Source organism: Ictidomys tridecemlineatus, chromosome 8, assembly GCF_052094955.1.
Source record: "Ictidomys tridecemlineatus isolate mIctTri1 chromosome 8, mIctTri1.hap1, whole genome shotgun sequence".
In the NCBI taxonomy this organism is placed as follows: domain Eukaryota; kingdom Metazoa; phylum Chordata; class Mammalia; order Rodentia; family Sciuridae; genus Ictidomys; species Ictidomys tridecemlineatus.
The window spans coordinates 137,886,673-137,910,892 of NC_135484.1; the positions used below are offsets into that span (position 1 = coordinate 137,886,673).

At 47.5% G+C, this 24,220-nt stretch overlaps 1 protein-coding gene across 2 annotated transcripts in view; it reads left to right on the forward strand.

Annotated features, from left to right (window-relative positions):
• Cdyl (chromodomain Y like) overlaps positions 1 to 23,970 on the forward strand; it is a 177,665-nt gene extending 153,695 nt beyond the window's left edge. For both annotated transcript variants that reach the window (XM_078020495.1, XM_078020494.1), the window contains 5 exons: positions 6,785 to 7,041; positions 8,426 to 8,598; positions 14,184 to 14,394; positions 21,225 to 21,368; positions 22,349 to 23,970. In XM_078020495.1, the coding sequence (XP_077876621.1) occupies positions 6,799 to 7,041; positions 8,426 to 8,598; positions 14,184 to 14,394; positions 21,225 to 21,368; positions 22,349 to 22,507 (930 nt within the window). In that variant the 5' untranslated portion in view covers positions 6,785 to 6,798 and the 3' untranslated portion in view covers positions 22,508 to 23,970. The remainder of the gene's footprint in view (positions 1 to 6,784; positions 7,042 to 8,425; positions 8,599 to 14,183; positions 14,395 to 21,224; positions 21,369 to 22,348) is intronic.
• The last annotated feature ends 250 nt before the right edge of the window (positions 23,971 to 24,220 follow it).

Here is a 24,220-nt window from a genome sequence, read left to right on the forward strand (position 1 = left end):
TCAAGGCCGGCCTCAGCAGCTTGCAAGGCCCTAAGCACTTAGCAAGGCCCTGATTCAAAAATAAAAAGAGCTGGGGGTATAGCTTAGGGGTCTTAGTGGTAAAGCACCACTAAGTTCAGTCCCCAGCACCAAACAAAAAAAGATACATTCCATTTTTTTCTGTATTATATTCTTTTTTTAATGATAGTACACAGCTATTCTCCCATTGTCTTATCTATAATACACCTCCACCTTTTTGTCATCTTTTTCTTCAGATTTTAGCAGCTTATAATGTGCCTTAGTTTGGCTTGTGCATGTATCCTGATCTGTTAAATTCTTGAATAAGTAGGCTCTGGCTTTCATCAAATATGGGAAACTTTCAGGCATTATTTCTGCAGATATACGACACATACTCTTAAAAACTCACACTATGTATGCTAGACTACTTGGTAGGTCTGTTCATTGTTTTGTCTTCTCTCCGTGAGGTATTTTGAATAGTCTATTGCTGTCTTCAAGTTCTCTGATCTTTTGTTTTGTAGTAGTATCCAATCTGTTAAATATCCAGTGAAGTTTTTATTTCTAATCTTCCATTTCTACACAGTGCTCATGTCTTTGAAATCCTTGAGCTTTTTCTGCACGTGTGTATGTGTTCACTCTCTTACTATCTCTATATCTCTTTCGCTCTTTTTCTAAAACAACATTTGAGGATTGTTTCTCTGAAACTGTATTTGGTTGGAATCTTTAAAATCCAAAACACAGATCATAAAGTGATATTTCAGACAGTGATACAATGACTACTAATGCTTGTCCACATAAACACAGAGCAATGCTCTTTATAGCCAACTAGTCCGTCCCACAACCCCACCCCCACTGCCTTTAGAAAGACTAGAGTAAGAGCCATTAAGAGGCAGAGATTTTTTCATAGTATGATCCAGTGTTTGCCATTAGCAAATAGGATAGTATCTGCAAAGCTCACTTGCTAGGAGCTAGCTGGATCTCTGTGGGTCAGAAGGTAGAGATGTCACTTTGTATTATGAAGTAGGGGCCAAATGATTTGGCCGTACTTTATCTAGGAGCGGGAAGGCAAATATATACCAATTTGTGTAGGTGTTCACCATGGTTGAACAGTCCTAGTTGCCTGGGGCATGTTCTGAAAAGACTTTTTCCACCTCTTCTTTCAATAGGAGAGCAGCTGCTGGGCTGTGGTGCATGCCTGTCATCCCAGCAGTTCTGCTGGGGAGGCTGAGACAGGAGGATCAAGAGTCAGAGCCAGCCTCAGTAACTTAGTGAGGCACTTAGCAAATCGGTCTCTAACTAAAATGTACAAAAAAGGCGAGGATGTGGCTCAGTGGCTAAGCACCCCTGGGTTCACTCCCCAGTACCAAAAAAAAAAAAAAAAAAAAATGGAGAGCAGCTGTGGTTAATTAGTGCTGTCTGCACAGGGTGCATGAGGTCTGACTGTACCTCAGGGACCATCACCTTGCCATGCCTGCTCTCTCCCATCCCATTTACAACTTATTGTTCCATCCTTAATCTTCTCAAGTTGAGGTTACTAATTTGTGGAAATGTCCTTTTCTGTTAATTCCATCACTCTCATTTTTAGGTCTATTCTGTTAACAGATTGACTCTTGGTCATTAGTCTTGCTGCTTCTTTGCCTGTCCGTATCTGGTTGGTTGATGAAAATTATGACTTTCATGACTCAGGATGCTGGATTTTGTTGTATACTTTGAAAAAGTGTTAGATTTGTTCTGGTAGAAAATTGTAACTTACATCAGTTGGATGCTTATGAGGCTTAATTTTTAAGCTTTGTTGGTACAATTCAAAGTATCCTTTATTCTAGACCTAGATTAGTTTGGCTGATAATATGTGCCTCCCTGGGTTCTCCACAAATACCCCGTGAGTTCCATGAGGTTTATTCGCTGTGGCTGGTGAGGACCCTTTGTGAACTCTTGCTCCCTGCTCAGGCTTGTAGAATTTCTCCTCTGTATACCAGCACTGGTGCTCAGCAAAGAAAGACTCAAGTTCTGGAACTTAATTGTGGGTAGCTCCCTCCTTCCCCATACTCTGCCCCCAAAATTGTAGCTTCCTGGGTCCCCACGTTGTCTGTTCGAGGGCAGCATTTCTGCAGACTGTCTGGGTTTCCCTCCCTACGGGTGCAGCGTGGAGGTTACCTCCCAGCAGGAAGCTGGGTGCTCCGTTAGGCTCCTGGCTTCGGCAGCCCGCCCTGTGCCTGTGTCCAGCGTCTGAGCAGCCATTCCATCATGTTGTCCAGCTCCCTAGTTATCAGTGGAGGCGAGAAGGCCAGGCACCGTCCTTCCGTTCTCCTAAGACCCGAGGCACGTGTCACGGCACTTTTAGGGAGACTTTACCTTTTGAAGCCGTATTTAACACACCAGCCATGTTTGATGATACCTTTGCCTCTTTAGTACTTTAAAAGGAAACCAGTTATTAGAAGAGCTACTAAATGAGTTCCTTTCTTTCCTCTCTGGATTTTATACTGATCACCCATGGAAACACATTGGAGGTCTCTGTGTCCTCATCCTTAAGGGACAATCCGTTCTCATGGCCACTGGACTCCTCTGCTTTCGTAAGAGTTGTTGCTCCAGTGAATCACACCAAATGTCCACACAGTTTATTTTGTGGAGGACACTTCTCCCTGGGTCCCAGGCTTTGCTCCCATTTAGTCATTCTCTGCCCCTACTCTGGCTTGAGGCAGTTGGCTATGTGATATCTGGCAAGTCATCTTATCTCTAGATCAAGGGATCTGGACTTTAAAGGGACTTGTTTTTGTTTGTTTGCTTTAAACTGGGAATTGAACCCAAAGATACTTTACCACTGAGCTATGTCCCCAGTCCTTTTTATTTTTTGAGACAGGGTCTCACTAAGTTGCCAAGGCTGGCCTTGAACTTGGAATCCTTCTGCCTCAGCCTCCTGAGTGTGATTACAGGAAGGGGGTGGCAGGACTTCATTTCTTAATTCGGTGACTATTCACTGAGTTCCTGGGGATACCCAGTGAGGGAGATGAGCAGGGGGTCGGGGCTCCTGCAGGGCTTGGTGGAGCACACTGATGACACTGAGAAGGAAATGGCTTTAGGTATGCTCTGAAGAAAAATGGGGTAATGTGAAATGGTGATGGGGCAGGGCTGGCATTAGATGGGGACATCCAAGTCTGTCTGGGGAGCTAACAGTGGAACTGCCCTCCAGATGAGCAGAAGAAACTGGCCATTTGAAGTTCTAGGACAGGATATTCTAGGCAGAGGAAAGAGCAAGCACAAAGACCTTGAAGTGGGCAAGACCCAGCTGTTGTAAGAACCTGTGGCTTGGTCCCCTGGGATGAGCTCAGAGGGACATACCTGAGGCCAGGAGCAGACGGAGTGGGGCTGGGCTCCGCCTGCCGTGAACACCTAAGTAGCGCAGGGTTCCTGTCTCATGCTCTTCACAGACGGATGACACAGGGTCCCTGGCCTTATCCTGGGGAGAGTGTGGTAGTGGAGGCACCAGCAAGATCAGAATCTGAAATCAGCAGGGACCTTAGTGGCACAGCGAGCGAACACAGATTTCACACAAGCAGCCAAGAGCCAAGTTCAGTTGTCTTGGGCAGTATGAGCCAAAAGGAATCCGTTTCTAAATTTGCAGAACCACAGAAGGCTCCCTAGGAACTGCTGAAGCTCACGTGTCATGGCCGTGTGGACCTCATGTCCTAGAAATCCTGCTTCCGCAGAAGGAAGCCACCAGCAAAATTGCTGGGAGAGGAATAAAACTTTCAAACAGAGAAAGAAAAGATGCTGTGAGAAGGAAGAGCAGTTCAGGGTGGTGACCTCCAGCAGGGAGGACCTGTGGAAGGCAGCACAGCGCCAGCAGGGGTCAGCTCCATTCAGAGGGTGGGGCTGGCGGATCTGGTGTCTAGTGGAGGCTCCTGGAGGATTTCAGTGTCAATGGGGAGGGGATTCACGTTCATACCACAGCCACAGCACTCCCCCTCTGTTGCCAGGACCAATTTTTTGTGCTTTGAAAAACAGCATCATTAAAAGTTGGATTAAGTAACTCTGAGAGACCCAACACACCTTCAGGTGTGGTCTGTAAGAAGCCCTCCTCCTGAGAAGGCCAGAGGCACAGCCTGTCTGCGTGTTCCTTGTCACATCCCTCCTGCACCAGCTTACGTGGCCTTCATGCTTGCCCCTGAACCTGACTGTTCCTAACATGATCTGTGTTTTAGACCAGAAAAATCCCTGTTGTCAGCCTCTCCTAAATGTCAGTGTCCTCTCACCCTCAGTTGTGTTTCAGGTTTCCTGAAACCAGTATTTTAGCATAATCTTTTCTTTTCTTTTTTTTTTTAAGTACTGAGGATGGAACCCAGGGATGTTTAACCACTGAGCCACATCCCCAGCCCTTTTTTTATATTTTATTTAGAGACAGGGTCTCGCTGAGTTGCTAGGTGTCCTGCTAAGTTGCTGAGGCTGAGTTTGAACATGTGATCCTCCTGCCTCAGCCTGCAGAGCCACTGGGATTACAGGCATGAGACACCATGCGCGGCTGTTTTAATGTATTCTTGATTTGAACGTTTATGGTGTTCATTTAACATTTTATGTCTGTGTTTCATTGTTGTCTGGATTCTGTGCAGTGTGCCCTCTGACCTCCCCTTGCATTACCTTCCTTCCCTTCTCCACCTCTCGTACACACCCTCAGCCCTGGTGGTCTTCTGGCTCTGGGTGTGGCTCTCCCCGGCTGGCTGGCAGCAGGCTCAGTTGCCCTCAGCTCTGCCCTCTGGAGTCCTGCCTGTCAGTTCCGCCATCCTCTCTGGGCACCGGTCCCCATTAGCCATCTCCGACCCTAAGAGCCACCCTGGATAAAACCAGGTTCTCTCCCTCTCCTGCTCAGCTCAGAGGCTCAGAACATCCGTGATCCATTCTTCTGTACTCAGAAGTTATTTGGCTGTGTTGACTCTAGCTTTTAATTGGAAGTGGGTCCAGGAATGGACAGAGAGAGAGGTGGGGACAGCAGGGGCAGAGCAGGTGAGGTGCAGAGGTGTGGGAGGAAGGACAGTGCCGGAGAGCAGTGAGAGGGGGTCTGTGGGCAGAAGAGATCGGGAAGCACTTTAAACACAGACGGGGAGGGTTCGCAGAAGAGAAGAGGTTAAAGAAAGAGAAAGGATCTCTCCCAAGTTCCTCAGAAGGACTGGCAACATCCCGTCTGACAGGTAGATCCTGTCAAGTGCTCTTTCAGTTAGAAGCACTTGAGCTTGCCCTCTAGGTTTGCCAGCATCGGAATGACATGGGCCAAGGCCATACACTGCCAGGATTGTTATAATATTTTAAAAATCATTGAATATTAGTATTTATCCCAGTGTGCATTAGAAAAATGAATTCTGATATATCCGTACAGTAGACTACTGTGCAGCCTGAGAACAGAATAACTTCAATGCAGAGAATAAAATAGAACAAAAGACTGTCTAGTGTGCTATCATTTGCAGTTTTGAAAAGGGAGGGAGGAGAAATACATATTTATATTTCCTTGTCTATAGACAAGGACACTGGAAGGACACCTGAGAAGCCACCCCCTAGGGGCTGGCTGGGGCACAGTGGCCCAGGGCCAATAGTGGGTGCAGGAGGGGGCCTTTAACCGTACATGTTTATATGTTTAGATTCTTAAAACATATACATATATTATAACCTCTTTAAATTTTTTCAGAGGATTGAATTTTTTTAATTTCAAAGATTAAAATAGATATTATCATTTTACCAGTTGAATAAAAGCCAAGTTGTTTTATGGGGAAGATTATTTGACTTCTGTAAAATGACCATTTATTAGTCTTTTGGTGGCAATAGCTTACTTTCTTTTACTGTGGAAGAAGTATTTCTGATTCTTAGTTTTTTAAGTTTTCCTTCAGAAAACTTGAACCATTGCTAATTTTACTAATAAAATCTGATGTAGTTTTCATAATCTCTCTCCTTTTTTCCCCAAAGACTTACATTCATTACCATGCTAGGTAATATTTGGAGAGTTAATATACATAGTAGAATAATTATTTGTTTTAATACTTAAATTCTTACTCTGGCATCTTGGAAACTCCAGTAAACTATTAATTGAAACCCTTGGCTTTTATTATAATTCAGAGTGTTAGGAACTGGGGATGTGGCTCAATAAAAGAAATGTTAAGTCCAGGAGACTGTCTTAAGGATAATTGTTGATGGAGAAGCCATGGCACATGGGAACATTGGTGGAATATTTTATGTGGTGGAAGAGAAGGAAGCTGGCTTCATTTACTTAAAAGGCTCTTTTAAAAGTACCACTGGGACCCTTTTAAGGAAGACATCCTTAATTTCCAGTGCACCGGGGTAGAAGGGGTTGGAAATGGCAGCCATCACCCTGCCCTCCAGACCTGGGAAGTCAGGTGCCTACATACACGTGTCTATACAGTCACATTCAGAAAATGGAGTTTTGGCTAGATAGCAGATGGCCTTAACTCTGTTTTCTTGAATTAGTTTCCTTTTTCCTTGAGACTTCTCAAACCTAGAATAGGTACTCTTCAAGCAACCCATTCTCTTTTAATTCTGTTCTTCAAAATTCTCAAATTTTGTAGCTTTCTTTCAGTAAGTATCTCTCCATCTTTTCTTTTAGGCCAGATAAGTAAGTGGGTGGTTTCCTTGTTTGAAGGAAACAAATACCTTAAAAGCCAACTTTCTGAAGGTCTTGATTTTTGTGTAGTCCTGGGCTGGCAGAACATTGTAATCTAGCTCAGAGGTGACAGTGGGAGCAGCTGGTGGTAGGACATCACAGACCACTGTGATTTCACGCTCTTGGCAGGTTCCTCTCCGTTCATGGACGCGCTAACAGCCAATGGGACAACCAACATACAGACGTCTGTTACAGGAGTGACAGCTGGGAAAAGGAAATTTATTGACGACAGAAGAGACCAGCCTTTTGACAAGCGGTTGCGTTTCAGTGTGAGGCAAACAGAGAGTGCCTACAGATACAGAGATATTGTCGTCAGGAAGCAGGATGGCTTCACCCACATCTTGTTATCCACAAAATCATCAGAGAATAACTCACTCAATCCAGAGGTGAGACGCTCCTTGGGCTGATTTGTGCTTCATGCTTCTCCACACCCCCATTTTCCCGGCCTGCTTTGCTGAGTTGACGCTCTTCTCTGTGCTCTTTCTGACCTCCTTCTGGGCCATCTCACGATGCCCACCAGAAGGTAGGAAGCAGAGGTGACTTTGACAGCTTTGCTCCTCCTCATACTTCTGGCTGTAGTGACATGGGGACAGTAGGCCTGTGCCGAGTGTCCACTCAGTTCTCTTGGGTGTGTGAGCTCTGTGCAAACTGTGGCTGCAAACAGGGAGATAGATAGTAGCTACACCCCTGTCTTCGCTCCTCTTTGAGCTCAGGAGCTCTTTATCTGCAGGACATGGGGGACACGGGAGCCCACACAGCCTCCTGAAGTCACAAGGGAAGTGTTTGTGTGTGTGCTTTGCCTTAGATGTCATCAGACTCTTAACAGGCTCTTTGTTGTTCAAACAAGATTAAAATGCCCTTGGTCCCAGGCTGGGGGAGGGGGGTGACATCCTAGCATACAGATACTCTTCAGCATAGCCCAACACAACGGCCACCCGTTCATTGTTGGTAGTACCTAGAAAGTCAGCCTCCAAAGACCCAGGAGGCTGGAGTCCAAGCTAATTCCACAGAGTATCAGGACCAGAGTGTTGGGGCTCACTCTGTACTGCACCAAAGTTTTACTTCTGGTGGTTGGTGGTTTTGTCCTTGTGAGAAGCTTGGGCAAGTTGTTTCCAAACAGAAAACCAGAGTACAGAAAGTTGTGTGTCTGGCCAGGGTCATTTAACAAGCCAGTCCAGGCCTCTCTGTACAGTTTTAGACTGCAGAGTCCCCTCACTGGTTATTTTTAAATGCTTCAGAGAGATCCTTTTAAATGAGTTTCTGCCCTTCTGAAATTCCCTCTCGTGCTGAGTGCTTGTACTTAATGCGCTGCTGCACCGAACCGTTGAGGTCTGGGTCCCAAGGGTGTTAGGTTGGAAGGCTGATGTGAAAGAGCAACCAAGAAACAGAACTGAACTTGTTCCTTTGAACTGGTTGAATATGCCACCTGCTGTCCAAACTGTAGAAATACCCGTTGGGTACCGTGTGTGACTGGCCTTATCTTCTGACAGCCGCAGTGGCCACAGAATGGGAAGGTGATACAAACTACCTGTCTTTAAATACCTGTGCCCTATTTCTAATTACTTATATAGTCATATTTATTCTCCACTCCCAGCATCCCAGTCTGCAGTTACAGAAAATAAGAAATGTGCGAATTATTTAGTCTTGGTGGATGTAACAAACCCCGCCAGGCTGGGACTGCGTCTCCCTTGCCTGGATTATCTGATAATAAATGCTGTGGGATTCTGTACCCAAATGCTCTTTACCACTTGAACTTATGGTGACTTTCAGGTAATGAGAGAAGTCCAGAGTGCTTTGAACACGGCCGCTGCGGACGACAGCAAGCTGGTGCTGCTCAGCGCGGTGGGCAGCGTCTTCTGCTGCGGTCTTGACTTTATTTATTTTATACGGCGTCTCACAGACGACAGGAAGAGAGAAAGCACTAAAATGGCGGAAGCGATCAGGTATGCAGAAATGGTGTGTGGTGGATGTTGGCTGGGTGTTCTGTGCTCGGTGTTCAGTCTCTGTGAGGGCCGCCCAGACAGGCTTCTCGCCTCTGGGGGGCACAGCAGCAGAGTGAATGAGTCCCCTGCCTCTTCTGTGGGCCTGGCAAAAATTCCTGCTCGCCTCGGGCTGGTAACCAGTTTCCAGGCTGGCTCCTTCCTAGAGCACCCAGGAAGGCTCCAGTGACCCGAGGACTCTACAGGATCATGTGTCGGCAGGCTTTCCGTTATTTATTGTCCTCGGCCCGTGAATAAAGAGTCGTTCTCTGGGTTCCAGATAATGACTTGCAGGTTTGCCAGACCCCACCATCCCTTGGTGGCCTTTGTGACAGGCTGGCTCCTCGCGCTGCATGGGAGCTGCTCTGCTAGTGCAGACCCCGCTCGCTGCGGCTTGTTCCAGCTGCACAGAGACTGGATCACAGGAGAGAGGAAGACTCCCCTTTCCCACTCCGCCCCACTCTTCACTTTTATGTCTTCCACAACCTTCCACTAAACAATTTCTTTTTTATTTCGTAGAATTTATTTTTTTTAATTGACAAGTAAAGATTGCAAATACTTGTGGTGTACAGCATAGTGGGTGGGTTTTTTTATGTTCACTTTTAATGAATTTTTTATTAGAGCTTTATAGTTATACATAGTAATTGGGTTCCTTCTAACAAACTCGTACGTGCATAGAAATCAATTTAAGTCCATGACCCCCCTCTCTCCCTTTTCCCTCCCCTCTCCATTTCTCCTTGCTCTACTCCACAGGACTTTATTTGGCTTGCCTATTAATTTATATTTGGTCCTTTATATCACCCTATCCTTCCCTCTTCCTTTTCTTTATTTTACTTTAGCATCCACATATGAGAGAAAGCATTCAATCTTTTGAGTTTCTGAATTTGGCTAATTTCATTTAGCACGATATTCTCCATTTCCATTTATCCACTGATGCCATAATTTCATTCTTTTTTATAGCATAATGTTTTGATGTCTGTCTGCATTGTCTCATGTACCCATTTTTTGGGGTGAGAGCATGAAATCTACTTTCTTGCAGTTTTCAGGCATACAGTACAGTGTTGTTAACTATAGTTACCATGATGTACAGTCATTCTCTTGACTTCAGCATTTTTAATTGTGTGTTTTATATACACACACATAATACAGATTGGTTGTAGTTCTGTTAAATAAATGGATTACACTGTGTGCTGCTTTTTGCAGCTCGCTGTTCTCCTTTCTAACTGTAGGACTTTGAGCTATTTCCACTTCCTCCGTGGTTGGATTTTCCACTACTGTATCATAACCGTACAAAAAGCTCCCCTTAGAATCAACAATTTCGCTGTAAGCGCATCCTCTCATTTATAATACTAAGCAATGTGTGTAATTTTTCAGAGGTGAGTTTTATATGAAAGTATCTAATTTTTCAGAGGTGAGTTTTATATGAAATGAATGAGACCAGTCACCAAGCAGGGAGGCTCGTATCTCTAGCCTAAAAGGATATATCCCTACGTGACCCCTAAGGGGTTTTGCCTTTTTAATTTATAAAAGGATAAAAAGGATAAGAGATGCATACTTGCAGAAGGGTAATAAAGTGGATTGGATCTCTTCCAAAGCCCCAGATGCTCACAGAGTTGAAGCTGAGAGTTTGGTAATTACTGAGCTTTGACAGGCTGAGGCTCCGAGCACTCCTTTGTGGCCCTGGGCTTTCTGGTCCCCTAAACCATTCAGTTTTTGTGGGTCTGGGTATCTCTCTGTAACGATCCCCAAGGGGCTTTTCATGGGCACTACCCACTCAGCCCACCAGAGATTCCTGGAACCCCAGGCCTCCTAGTTATGGGGTATTATCTTGGCCTTTCATGATATAGTTAATAATTTTCTGACCAATCTATGTATACACCTTTATTTAGGAGGTTATTTGTTCCTTAATCTTTTGTACTTTGCCATCTTCAGGCTATCATGATAGTTTTTTTGTTTGTTTTTGTTTTCAGAAATAGCTTGAAATTTTATAATGTAAGTATTATTTCTGGCCTCCTAAATAATTTCAGATTTATGGTATAGTACTGGATTATTTAATTTGAATTAAACTTCTTGATTGATGTGCACGATTCTCCTGGCAGAGCCCCAGAACCTCTGTGACTACTTGCAGCTAACCCTCACTACCAGCACACACACACTCCGGGGGAATTGCATGAATTAAAGACTCCTTATGCCTCCCATGATGACTATTTTCTGCGAGATCACACTGAATTCACCCTTAGTACTGTGCTTTTGGGTGGCTCTGCTGCAGTGAGAAAATGAGGTTTGTCCTCCAGTGCCTTTGGAGCCGCAGGGATGCTCTCCCATGTGGCGCTGCCCTGAGTGCCACTGAGTCTCTGCCATTCAGCCCACTGCTCCCTCCAGTGTGGCATTGCCCTTGGCAGAGGCCACAGCTTGTGACATTGGGACTAGTAGAAAAAAGAAAAGACAGATCCAAACAGATTTGGAGATCTCGTTTCTTGGACTTCTAGATGACTTTCAATGTTGAATTTCATGAGCCTCCACTCCCATTTCTGCTCCCAACCCTCCCCACTCCGTTCTGCTCTCCTTGTTCCCCACAAAGTGCTGAATTGGTGTTCTGCGAAAGCCAAACCCTACTTCCAGGAAACCCGCTTGGTTTTACTCTAAGTGAATACATTTTTGACCATGCCAATTTTTCTTAATATACTCTGGCAGGATCAGAAAAACAATTAGTTACACCACATTCACTTAACCTTTCTCTTGGTCATTTGCATTTAAATTAATTTTTATATGTGCAAAATTGGCTTATACACATAAACTCTTACTGTGTATATATACATACGTATATATGTGTATATGTGTGTCTGTGTGTGTGTGTGTGTATGTATAAAATGTATATTGTTGTTGTTTCTATGTGTCTTATCTCAAATTTCTTAAAACTTTGAAAGGACCTCATCATAGCAATGCCAAAAGTAGAAGATTGGACAAAACATTAGATTGCCAGGTAGCTAATTCCATTATTGGAATTGTTGGTGATAACCAGTTTGCAGATTCATTGTCATAAAGTGTCCAGCTCTTTAGTGATAAACACAGAATGACCAGGAGTCCATTTATGTCATTAGGCTTTTGAAGTCTGCAGGAACAGTACCTTCCTTTCAGGTGGTGGGTAAGGAAGGCGCTTCCTCTCTCCAGGAGCTAGGTGTCTTGCCCCACCAAGGAGGGAGTCCAAGAGGAGGGGCTGTGTCCCCAGATTAGAGGACAGGAGAGGGAACAAAGGAGGGGTAAACCACCCGATCTTGACCTCCTCCCCATTCAGTCTTTCCAGTTTCAGGAATTTTATGAATAGCTCAGCTGAGAAATGGCAGGGACTAGCCATTGAAACCCTTTTGGCCTCTTTTCCCCAAACAATTCCTGCTGTCTTAGGTGAATATCTAGGTGAATTCCTTAGGTGAATATCTAGCTTTTTGATGTTTATACATTGGTAAATGTACTTCATTATAAGTCTTTAAAACTAATGTTACGGCATCTCTTTTCCTTCCCTTCCGTCCCCAGCATAGCCTTTAACTCAGTTAAATGTTGCATTTCACACACTTGTGTGTTTTGTTTTTAGTTTTGAATATACTTGCTTTACACCCAGCACAAGCGTTGGTCTCCTTGGATGCAGGCTGCTGAGGTCCTGTCCAGGCCTGAGGGCCGTCCCCACTCCCTACCCCTGGGGAGTTGTAGTCACAAGGCTGAGTTCTCAGTGGCTCTGAGAAGTTTCTGTTAGACACAGCATTTCTAGAAGGGTTTTGTTGACAACACAATTTTCTGGGCAGACCATGTTTTTTTCTGGTATTGTGGAGCTCCCATATCAAAATGACCAGTTTCCTCTGAGAAGAGAAAATCTTTGCTCTAGAGTGTGCTGGTGAATTCAGTCCCCTCCTAAAAAGAGCCTTCGGTTTCAGTTGAATTTGTTATTGCAGGCAAAAATCAAAATAAAATTTCAGTTGCAGAAAATTCAACAGGTCGCTAAAATCCCAGTTCTGATTTTTCTTCATCTCCTTAGAAGCAGGGTTTTTGAAGTAATTAGTTCCTCTTACCGTTTCTCTACGGAATCATTTTATTATTACCCTGGTTTTGATAGTCCTTTTCATGTCACTGCCAACCCTGGTGGTTCCCAAATGTCAGCACTGGGGCATGTTGTACTCCACCTGAGCCTGTAAATGGAGCTACTCCAGGCATTGAAGGAGACATATTTTAGGAGCATCTGCTCCATATCATGGGGGCAAGTCAGCAGCTCTTTCCAAGGGGCAACAGTAACTGAGGGTAGAAATGACTTTCCATCTCGTGTCATTGACCCAAAAGCCTCAAACAGCAGCACAACTGAAGTAGCTTCTTGTAGACTCTCCAGGCTAATTTCAAGAGCCTCGCTAAGAGGTTTCTTGACCCTCTTTGTATCATTAGACCCCATGTAATCTTGGTAACAATGCCTCAGGTCTTCTCACTTAGCAAGTCTTAGTGCAGCTCATTCATTTGAATGAACCGAATTCTTGCTCAATGCAAAGATCCCACAAATCCTGGGGGTCTTGCAGTGACTAGAGCTTAACAAGCTCCTTGGCTCTGTAACCCCTCCTTGCCTTGGTCTCCACATGGACTCCTGCACATGCCCACCCTCCTCGCCTCCCCAACCTGCCCCCTCCAAAAAAACACCACTCATCCTGCCAGTATTGGGGGTGGGAGCACTGTTCATGCATGCTGAGTATAATTTTCAGAAATCTGAACAGATTGCTCCAGCTTTTTAAATTGCTGAGTTATAGAGCGCATCAGATGGCTATTTTCAGTTCTAACAAGGGGTTCAGGTTTAGAATCCATCCAGTGTGAAAGCTCTCTTTATTGTGCATTTCTAATCTAGAACTTGAACTGCCTTAAAGGGATTATCTTGAATTCATTTTGGTGTGCGTTTACCCTTTTCTCCACTGTGTTAAGTCATAATAAGAAACAACTTCTCAGCGTAGCCTCTGGGATTGGGAGGAACATGCTCATTCCTAATATGGTCTGACACCGTCTCCCCAAATTGAAAAGCAGCTTACTTTTCCATCCAGGTCCTAAAGCAGGGTTGACTCTTTAATAAAATCTGCCTGCTCTGCGGCGGCCATCCCACTCCTGGTCTTGCTCTCTTTGAGTTGCTGCCAAGTGGAGTCTGCTAAGGGGTCAGCAGGGGGTGTGGCCGTGTGCCTGCTGGACCTGCGGTTCTTGTTTTCTGGTCTGGTGTCTGAGCCATCCTGCTTCCACACACCCCAAATCACCCACTCAGTCTAGTTCAGTCCAAGTTCAGGACGAATCTGTGGTTCCCAGGTGACTAAGGAGCTGCCCCCTGGGTTGTGTCCCGGCTCTTGTTCAGCCTTTACGACACGCAGTGAATAAATCCGCAGTTCACAACTTCTGGGAGAGGGCCTTCAACAAATCTCAGCTTATAATGATTCACAGAGTTTACATCTTGGTAAAAAACTGAGTTCCATAATAGATTTTTTTTCATCTGCTCAAATATGCAATGTTTTGAGTAATTCCCCATTTATTTTTCATTTTAGAAACTTCGTGAATACTTTCATTCAGTTTAAGAAGCCTATTATTGTAGCAGTAAATGGCCCTGCCATTGGACTAGGAGCATCCATATTGCCTCTTTGTGATGTGGTTTGGGCTAACGAAAAGGCTTGGTTTCAAACACCCTATACTACCTTCGGACAGAGTCCAGATGGCTGTTCTACCGTTATGTTTCCCAAGATTATGGGAGGAGCATCTGTGAGTACCTTTAAAAAAAAAAAAAAAAAAAAAAAAGATTATTCTAGAAATTGTCCTGAAAAAATTTAGTGTGGTTGTTGTTTTTCTCAAAATACAGTGTGTCATTCTGTGGGAACTGTCCATCAAATACATTTGTAAGAGAGATTGGTTCATGGGACATTATGATACTATTTTGCATCCTTCTCTAGAGAAGGACCTATTCATACAGAAGCCTTCAACTTTGAATAACCAACACTGATAATTCCCCAGGTGTAAGCCAGACAGCAGGGTTTACAGCTGAAAACTTCTTTACCTAATAACCCATAAACCTTGCACTTGTCAGGAAAGCAATGGGGGAGCATAGTTGCAAAGAATAAAAGAGGGGGTTTCCCACATGATTTTAGTTTGATTTTTTAACTGTGTGAACAAACCTACGATAGTGTGTGTTTGGTAGCTTTTGATTCCTTGAGCAGTAACACAGTGACACACGTACCTCCTTCCTTGGTCCTTCCCCAGAAGCTGACAAATTGGAGGCGACCAGTGGGCACCTGTTGAGAGACAAGGAGGACATGGGACTGCAGCTCTGCCACACCCAGGGACTCTGGAGCCCATGTGGTCTGTCCCAGTGCCCAGGTGGACAGCCAGGCTGCTTCCTTTGTGTCTATGATTGTCGTCTAGGGGATGCTTGGGAAGAATGTGTGCCCATGGACAGGGTGGCTCTGCAGCTGAGGGAGTCCCCACAGAGGCCAGTGGCTGCCGGCTGGTGGCATTGCCCGCAGAGGAGGCAAGACCTCCCTTGGGGTGTCACAGTGGCACATCTCCATCCAACACAGTCCAGCCCACTGCTGCCGGGATCCCCCTCTTCCCAGTGCAGTCATAGAGGACGAGGTCAGACGGTAATAACTGTCCAAGATTATCAAACTGAGTGAGTGGGAGCCTGAGGGAGGGAAAGGACATTTGCACCCTCTCGTTATGGGGAGTGAGAAGAAGAACTTTTCAGAGGAGAGACTGGTGGTCAGAGTCCACCAGCCAGGCCTGTGGACCTCAGTGCACCAGGCATGACACCTGCGATGGCACAGCTTCCATCACAGGACTCCTGCCAAAGTGCACTGCTCAGTCTAGTCACCAGGAAAACCCGACAGACCCGGGCCGTGGTTTAGTCTGCGGTACTGAGCGGTGCTCCTGAGAAGTGTCAGAGGCATAGAGACACTGAGGCTTGTGGATCGTTGTACCCAGGAGGACAGGGATGTGACAGCTCAAAGCAGTCCTGGGATCCCAGGTCAGAAAAAGGGTTTGAGTAGGGAAACTGGCCAGAGTGGTGTAGGTGAGTCGTGTGATGTTAGTGGTGATGCCCTGGGTTTGCTCCTCCTAACAGGTAGGTACCTGTTAATGTAGGAAGGCCTGGGCCAGCTAATGGGAACTCCTACACGTTTTGATAATGTTTCCATAAGCCTAAATGTGTTCCAAAATTAGAATACTACCCCACCCCCAAAAAAAAACCCGTGAGGAGGAGGAAGCTCCTCAGAACAAGCAGCAGCCCGCTGCCACTCTGGCCTTGGCCATCCTGCTTCTTAGCTAGATGTGCCCTCACCACATTCTGCTGGTGTCATTCCTAACGGGCCCAGGCCTGGTCACCTTGCACTGCTCAAGCCAGAGTGGTACCACTGGGCAGGGCAGGACCTAGAGTGTCCTGTTTCACCTTTGCCCCAGGCCGTGCATCCTTCCAGCTGGGGACATGACCTGTAGCAGGTGTTGGGTGCGCTGTAAGCACCACGAGTCAGAAAACAGTCCTGTACCCAGGGAACACACTGCCACCTTGGTGCTCTGCCTGCCCCTGGCCTGTGGCCCCTCCATCAGGCCACAGCTTCTGTAGGTGCTGTGTGTGGCTCAGCCAGACGGCCCTGTGGTCCTGGCCCCCTCCCGTAAGTCCCCCCACCACTAGGGGGGTCTTCTGATCGGGCATAATGCTCTGTGGCACCCTGTGCTGGTGGACTAGACCCTCCCTAAGCCTCAGCCCTGAGGGCCTGCTATTACCAGGCAGCACTGGGGGCAGGGGTGGGACATTCCCATTGGCACCACCAGGTGCCAACTGAGTGCACTTCTAAGAACAGTGCTGGGCAGGCTGGACTTGGAGGCAGCAGTAGCTAAAATCACCTTGGCAATCCGGGTCCATGCTGTGGAAACCATCCCTCACTCAGTTCATAGGGCTGTCAGATCCCCACGGGGATGGCTGCAGTCAGGACGACAGCCCAGCCAGCCATCCAGGCCACCCACCCCTGCTGGGGATCAGTGTCCTAACTGGATCTCCTGCTGCTGCTCCAGAGGGGTGCCCAGGTGCACCCCCCACACACACACTTGGTAGCGTTTCCCCTCATCACAGTTCTGCAAGTCAAATTGCTGTCCCCTCTTTTGACTTGCATACCCACACACTGACTCACATAGTCAAAGGGAATTCCCAGGTGGCCACGGATATGGGCTAAGGCAGGACACCTGTGCAGCAAATGTGGGAGCCTGTGCCTGCCACTGGCCCTACCTGGCCTCACACCTGTGGGTCTGGTGTGACTCAGCTCACGATGGACATTTCTGACTTGTGTTCGTTTGGTGCCCCATGGCCACACACTCCAACAAGTCCCAGCCAGCACAGCAGGCACATCCTTCCCTTCTGAGACTAGCACCGCCTTGCTCCAGGGCGTTGAGAACTATCCTGTGGTCCTCCCCCTGGCTCTTCCACTGACGTCCAATCCCACCCCCTCCACTGTCAGCCACAGCTGTCCTGACCCCTCCTGTCAGGCCCTGGGCCATATGCCCTTAGAATGAGACCCACAAGTCTTCCACTGCCCACACCGGTACCTTCTGGCTGGCCCTACGATTACTCTCAGGGAGGAGACAAGTTAGAGGCCTGACACCTGAGAGAGGATGGGACAGGTCTTAGGGGTCTCAGTATTGTCTTGAGAGTGAACCCACATGGCCTTCAAGCAGGGCAGCGTGCTGTTAGTGGGGACAGTTGGACCATTCTGTGGACACACAGGGTCAGAGGAGTCTGAAGTTCAGGGCTTGGAGGACATCCTCCCAGAGGTCCCATGCCACGTTCTGTGGTTCCCTAACAGGCCTGCCTTAGGCGGGAACACGTTGAGGGCCCTGTGCGGGCACCTTGGTCCTCTGCCTGGCCCAGCAGCGGGCCTCCTTGCCAGCCGACAGGAAGCCATCCAGCCCCCGAGTCCCTCCCCCGCGTTCATTCTATTCCCACCCGTCACAAGTTCACTTCTGGAAGCTGAGATGGAGTTTTACAAGTGGGATTTGGTGAGTTTGGTGTCATCGTCGGAGGAAGGGCAGGAGGAAGCAAAGTTGGGCAGAGGGCAAAGCTGGGGTGCAGCCCTGGCAAAGCCTTGTCCAGCCCCCGCAGCTCTGGGGCCTACATGGCCTCATGGTTACTCCAGGTGCCCCCACCACACCTGGCTACAGTAGCAGCCCCAGGAAGGGCCAGTCCATGGGTGAGGCCATCTGGGAGCTCTCAGTTGCCTGCTGACCTTCTCCCAGGAGCTGGGCAGCCAGCATTTCCCAGGCTGGGGGCGTGTTTTTGTCCCCCCCAGGGCGTGCTCCATGCTAACCACATGAAGGTCGTCTGTGTTGTCCGTCTTGTCCGCATCACCAGGCTGCACCTACCTGCCGCTGCCTGGTTCCAGGTTTAAGTCATCACTACAATTTCTTTGAGTGAGTTCTCACTGTGGATAGGTGGTTTCATCATAATCCTGGCATAGAGAATCCTTATCAACAATAACGTCATGTGAATAAGCTCATTTTGGGTTTCTCTGTAGAGATTGAAGTCTGAGGCTTCTGTTCTCTCCTGTTGTAGGACCTGAGAATATTTGTGAGGTGCAGGTGCACGGGAAGGGCAGATCTGGGGGAAATAGGCAGAATGGACATCAGGCACCTTTTGGGCAAAGGCATTTTGGAAGTGGAGCCCTTGGGCCACGTGCTGCTTGGCGATGGGGGTCTTAGTATTCACTGCTTGGCAAGACTTGTAGATGGCTTGAATTTGGCCAAGTCATATACAAATCTAGGTCAGTTGTCTTTCCCACTGGACAGGTCTTGACAAATGGATGCATTTGGTTCCCCTAGAGTGTACCTGGGGCAACTTTGCTCACCCCAGCGCCTGGGGCAATGTCTGTCTGGAAACGTTGTCTTGGTTGTCCCAACTGAGGAGATGCTGATCAGTAGATGCTGATCAGTAGAGGCCCAGCCTCCTCCAACACACATGGCAGCCCCCACACCAAAGTTATACCATCCCCGAATGACTCCAGAGTCCAGAGAGAAACTGTTGTGAGCAAGGGGGAGGATCCTACCCTTCACACCTGCAAATCCATCACATTTCAGGCAGAGTATTTGAATCTCTGCAAAAAGTAAATAAGTGGTGTTGGTGGCACATATTGGGGTGGCTCTTGTTGAAATGATGCACTTCCTTTTTTGAACTTTGGGTGTATCTGAGGCAAGACAGGACACACGGGATCACGTGATCATGAAGCTAGCTGGGAGCCCTCCATCCACCGCTGGGGAGATGGCGCTTAGCCGCAGGTCCAGCCACACCATGGCAGTTAGCTCGGGAGGCCATTCTGTGGGTCACCCTCCCTGTCCCCAGGAGACATTCTCGGAGTGCCTGCTGTACTCCAGACACTCTGCAAGGTCACAGGCCAGCCTCAGACCCCTCCACCCACCCCCAGGAGCCTACATGCTCGGGGGCGTTGCGGACTTTGTGACTGGCACAGAGTCTCTGCTGAGGAGAGCACAAAGAAGGACCCAGGCCCACAAACAGGCCCCACCTGTGAACTTGGACCACTGAGTCCTCAAGGGGCGTTTGGCTGGAGAAGTGCCCAGTCAGTGGCCATGTCCTTCCCTGAGTTCACCAACAAGAGCTGCCCTCCTGGGGCATTTAGAGATGGGGCCCCAGGAGTAAGCGGCAGAACCCTAGCCACAGCTACCCTTATAGCTCGAAACCCAGACATGGCCCCCCAGCCCTCCCTTGTGCCTCTTGATGTCGCCTTTTGGCCGAGGCCTGTTTCACCGTCCTCCAGCACTCCTCCTCAGGCCCAGGTCTTACCCGATGACTTGTAGACATTTGGACAGTTCTGACCTCGTGAGTTGTTTCTGTGGGCCATCTCCCAGGGCCTCATGTTCAGTCCACAGCTAGTGCATTGCCCAGAGACCACATCTTTGCAAGTCTGTTATTTGGGTAGAAGTTTAAAACTCCCGTTTTACGACTACTGAAAATGGGGGGTGGTGGGTGCCCTGATTCAGATGGAGTCTATTAATCCTGCATATCTGACAAGGACCGTTTTTTTCTTAATGGTTGCTTGGTGGTTTTGATGACCGAGTGAACCGTTGCCTATGTGAAGCCACCAGGGTCAGCCCCAACGTTGACACTCTTGGGTAAATTCAGAAATGCCCTTCGATGTCCGGCACATCCAGCCGTCCAGACTAGAGAAAGCTAGGGCTTCACGGTCTGCAGTGCAGAGCCGGCTGGGCTCGGGAGGAAGACAGACCCCCAGGACAATTTGTTTGCAGGAGGGGAGGGCAGTTCTGATTGGCAGGCCCAGGTCCAGAGAACCAGGAAAAGGGGGACCGGGGAAGGCAGCCGTGGGAGGGCTGCCCACTGGCCCGAAAGGGCAGGAAGTAGCGTGGGAAGGATGGAGGAGAATCCTCCCGGCCAGCAGTCCTGGGTATGGGAGGCCTAGCTCAGGCTCTGGTTCAGGTGGGTCTTGTTGGAGAATATCGTCCTCCTTGACCAAGGGATTGAGTGGTGTTGTCTTCACTGTATACTGAGACACAATCCAGGAAAGCAACAGTCCGTCACCCTGGGGCGCATTCGAGCTTGCCACAGGGCCCTGTTCTGGCTTCCTTCCTCGCTGCCCTGGAGTCTGCCTGGAGAAAAGCTGTCTTCACGGGCAGCAGTGGGGTCGTGCCACGTTAGGGAGCTGTTCACTGCACCAGGGCTGAGCACATCACAGCTTCGCCCCAAGACTGAGCCGAGAGCAGGCTGCACTTTGGGAAATGACTGAGGACCTGGCAAACTATCTGGCAAGGAGCCCGTCCCCGACTCTTCTGCCCCTCTGCTGAAGGGGCAGACCAGCCCACACTGGCAGTGCCCACGGGGGACACACTCAGTGGCTGCAGGCCTTCCTGAGATGACTTCGCGCGTGGTCAGGTCTTCTTCCCACCGGGGAAGGGGTCATCTCAGGGTGACCATGGGCAGGCAGTTGTCATGTTAGGCCACTCCAAAGCCCATCAGGTGCGTCCTTCCCTTCTTACCTGTCACAGTGTGAGCCGATCCACACACAGTCTCCAGGCACCTGAAAAGTGACCTGGGATCCAGGACAAAGTCGGTGTCAATTATACACGTGGGTTTTTAAACAAGCAAACGTTAGCTTTGTCAAGTGGGTCTCACATTCGCCCTCAGTGATTTTGGACACCTGGGGTCCTGCCTGGATCGTTTCGCATTTTAATATCCAGGTGACAGTCTGGCCTCCAAAGCTTCAACCCACAGCACACTGCCACCAAAACGTTGGCTCTGTGTCTGGAGAAGAGGCCACCACGTTGGCCTAGTGCTGGCTCAGGCCTGGGTTCTGAATCACCTAGCCTTACTTAGGGCTCACTTCCCCAGAGTTGGTCTTAGGGACTCTCTGAGGTGACCCCGCTCTCCCAGTAGGCCCCACTCATGGTGCCCCTGGAGGACACGGCAGATTCCGGCATTTTTAAACCTCCATCTCAGTTTGGAATTTGAGGGGTGGGTTCTGGGGATGGGTCTCCCCTGCTGCCTTCTCCCCAGTGTCACACCCCGTCAACGCTTCTTGTTTCAGGCAAATGAAATGTTGCTCAGTGGGCGGAAGCTGACCGCACAGGAGGCTTGTGGCAAAGGCTTGGTCTCCCAGGTGTTTTGGCCGGGGACCTTCACCCAGGAAGTCATGGTTCGGATCAAGGAACTGGCCTCGTGTAACCCAGTGGTACGTCCAGTTGGTTCTTTCACCTGTTACTTTAGAGCTCATAGGTGACAGTATAACCTGAGTCCCCACACCGCAGCACAGCCACCTTGAAGCCCAGTACTGACAGACCACATGGGTGCTGTCTCCCCAGACCTGTGCACCTGGTCCCCCCATGAATATTCCCCCAAATGAAAGGAGTAGACTTCATTTTGAATTAGTAATTCAAGGTGTCCACTGAATGTCTACCACAACCAGCACTGATACCGTCCTTTCCTGCTGGTGAAGCCCTTTCGTGTAGTCACACTTAAGTGTCCCCTGCACTCGGTGAGCCTATTTTTTTTGTGTGTTTGTTTAATAAATGTGCTGAATAATAGTCTTCTAACAAATTGCATTTAACACATTATAGGATGAAATGTTAACTGCCATAACTTCATCTAAACCTGCCCAGACATCTGAACAACCTCCATAATTAAAATTAAACTTTGTTTAGAAAATGCGCTCAACAGGTGTTCTCAGAGTTTTCTCAAGTATCAAGGGAGTGGACATCCAGTTCAGGGGTCCACAGCTGCCTGTGACAGTAGTGCAATAGAGTCACCCTCCATCCACAGGGAGTGGCCAGGCCTCCCCATACCAAACTCCTTGCCTGCTCAAGTCCCCTATATAAAAACACCTTGGTGTTTGCCTTCTATAAAGCCTGATGCGCTGTAAACACTACTTTGGTACGTGTTTTATGTCTTTATTATTGAGACAAGAAAAAGTCTGTACATGTTCAACACAGACACTGATTTTTCCAAATATTCTCAGTGCAGTGTTGATAGAGTCCACAGATGTGGAACCCACAGGTTCAGAGGCCAACTGTCCTGACGTGTGGGGGGGCCCTGGAGGTGGGGCTGCTGGCTCTTGTAAGTGGTGGCTCGGGTTTGACGGTCCCCCCAGGTGGGGACGCAGGGCCAGTGCCCACGGAGTCAGCATGCTAACTCGCCCCCTGCTGCCCGCTGCAGGTGCTGGAGGAGTCCAAGGCCCTCGTGCGCTGTAACATGAAGATGGAGTTGGAGCAGGCCAACGAGAGGGAGTGTGAAGTGCTGAAGAAAATCTGGGGCTCGGCCCAGGGCATGGACTCCATGTTAAAGTACTTACAGAGGAAAATCGATGAGTTTTGATCGGCAGGCCGCGTGCCAGCAACACTGAAACTGGTCTGAGCAGGACATCGGCGGCTCCCAGTTGCCAGGATCCATCCTCACAGCCTGAAGCAAGTTTACCTGTAGCACACGTTAGAAGCAGGGCTGGGAACATCCAGGCTATTTATTATCGAGGAGTTTTTAAGTACTGTAACTTTCAAATAAATAACTACAAAGCTCCTTTGTGCAAACGTCATTATTTTATACTTATATACTCACGAGTATAAAAGTATAATGGGGAGCACTAGGCTGCTCTTGGACGCTCTAACTTTCCTTCTCTTTGGCTAGTACTGTATAAAAAGAATTGTGTTGTATTCATTTGGGGTGATAGAAAGTCTGGAATAATGTTTATTTTCCTCATTTTTTTACAATTTTCCTTCTCGAACACAGAATCTAAAGGGGTATTAGCCAACCTCATCTCCCCCTCCCCCAAATAGAGATACAAAAAGACCTGAGACGTTCCTTCGTCTCCAAGGGGAGAGGTACAGATACCTCAGAGATGGAAAATTCTAAATCAGAAGTAAGACTTACCTTTAAGGAAAAGTAGTTCCGCTGAAAGACAAACATGCACTTAGGATTTATGCTGAGATGGCGATGGATTCTTATTATGTCTAGTTCTTACCCAGTTAGCATGAAGAAACCACTCTCTCCAAGGAAGCTTGTTTCACAGTATCAGTGAGTCACTGAAGAGCCTCCGTATGAGTATCTAAGTTATGAGTTAGTCTTAGTGGGTTTTAAATAGTTCTTCTGACCCTTTGGGAAAATAACTACATAAGCACTTCTTGTTGCTGGGTGAGAAATACTCTGTTATATACAGTTTTTGGTTTTCTATCTGCAGATATGACTGAATTACACCAAAAAAAAAAGTATTTTTATGTTTATGAAGTGTAATTTTTAGGTTCACTTAGAATATATTTTATTTAATAAGTTAAAATTCTTTTGGCACACTATTAAATACAGAAACTCCTTTCCAAACAAAAAAGAACTACCTTATATTCGACATTTAATGTTCTTGGTCTCTGCTTTTATGTCCCCACCACATCCTGAGTGCAGTTCAGTGTCCCAGAGTGCCCTGTGTGGACGGGGACGCGCATTCCTTTCAGGAGTGGGGACCGATTCCTGACGACAGACGCCTGTTAGTAGTAAGGCTTCTGGGCTTGCAATCATATTGAATGTATGAAGAATGAAATAAAATCAAAACCTTATTTTTGTACAGTTTTGAAGTTTATACTTAGAACTGACCCCCGCCCCAGCCACGCGGAGAACTGTACAGTGTGTAAATCTGCCTTTACTTGGATTGATTGGTACAGTATTTTTGCATCTGTGGGACCTACTTTTTGTTCAGTAGTTTGAACTATATATAAACTGTACAATCTGTAAAGTTTTTATAGAATAAATATTCAGCTGTGAAAACTGGTTAAATAAAACTAATATTTCTTAACACATTTGAAATGTTTCTGTGATTCTTCACTTGCAAAGGTTTTTCCTGAGATGTCTTCTCTGATCTTTTCTGTGAAATAGACAAATGTACTAAAACGTCTGTGCAGTTTAGTGGGATGAATGTACCTGTGTAACTCTCCACCAGGCAGGAAATAGGAGACAGCCAGTCAGATCCTTCCAGAGCCCTGCCCCCGCCCCAGCCAGGGACCACTGCCTGCTTCTCTATCCAAGAAAATGTTCTTAAAATATGTTGCT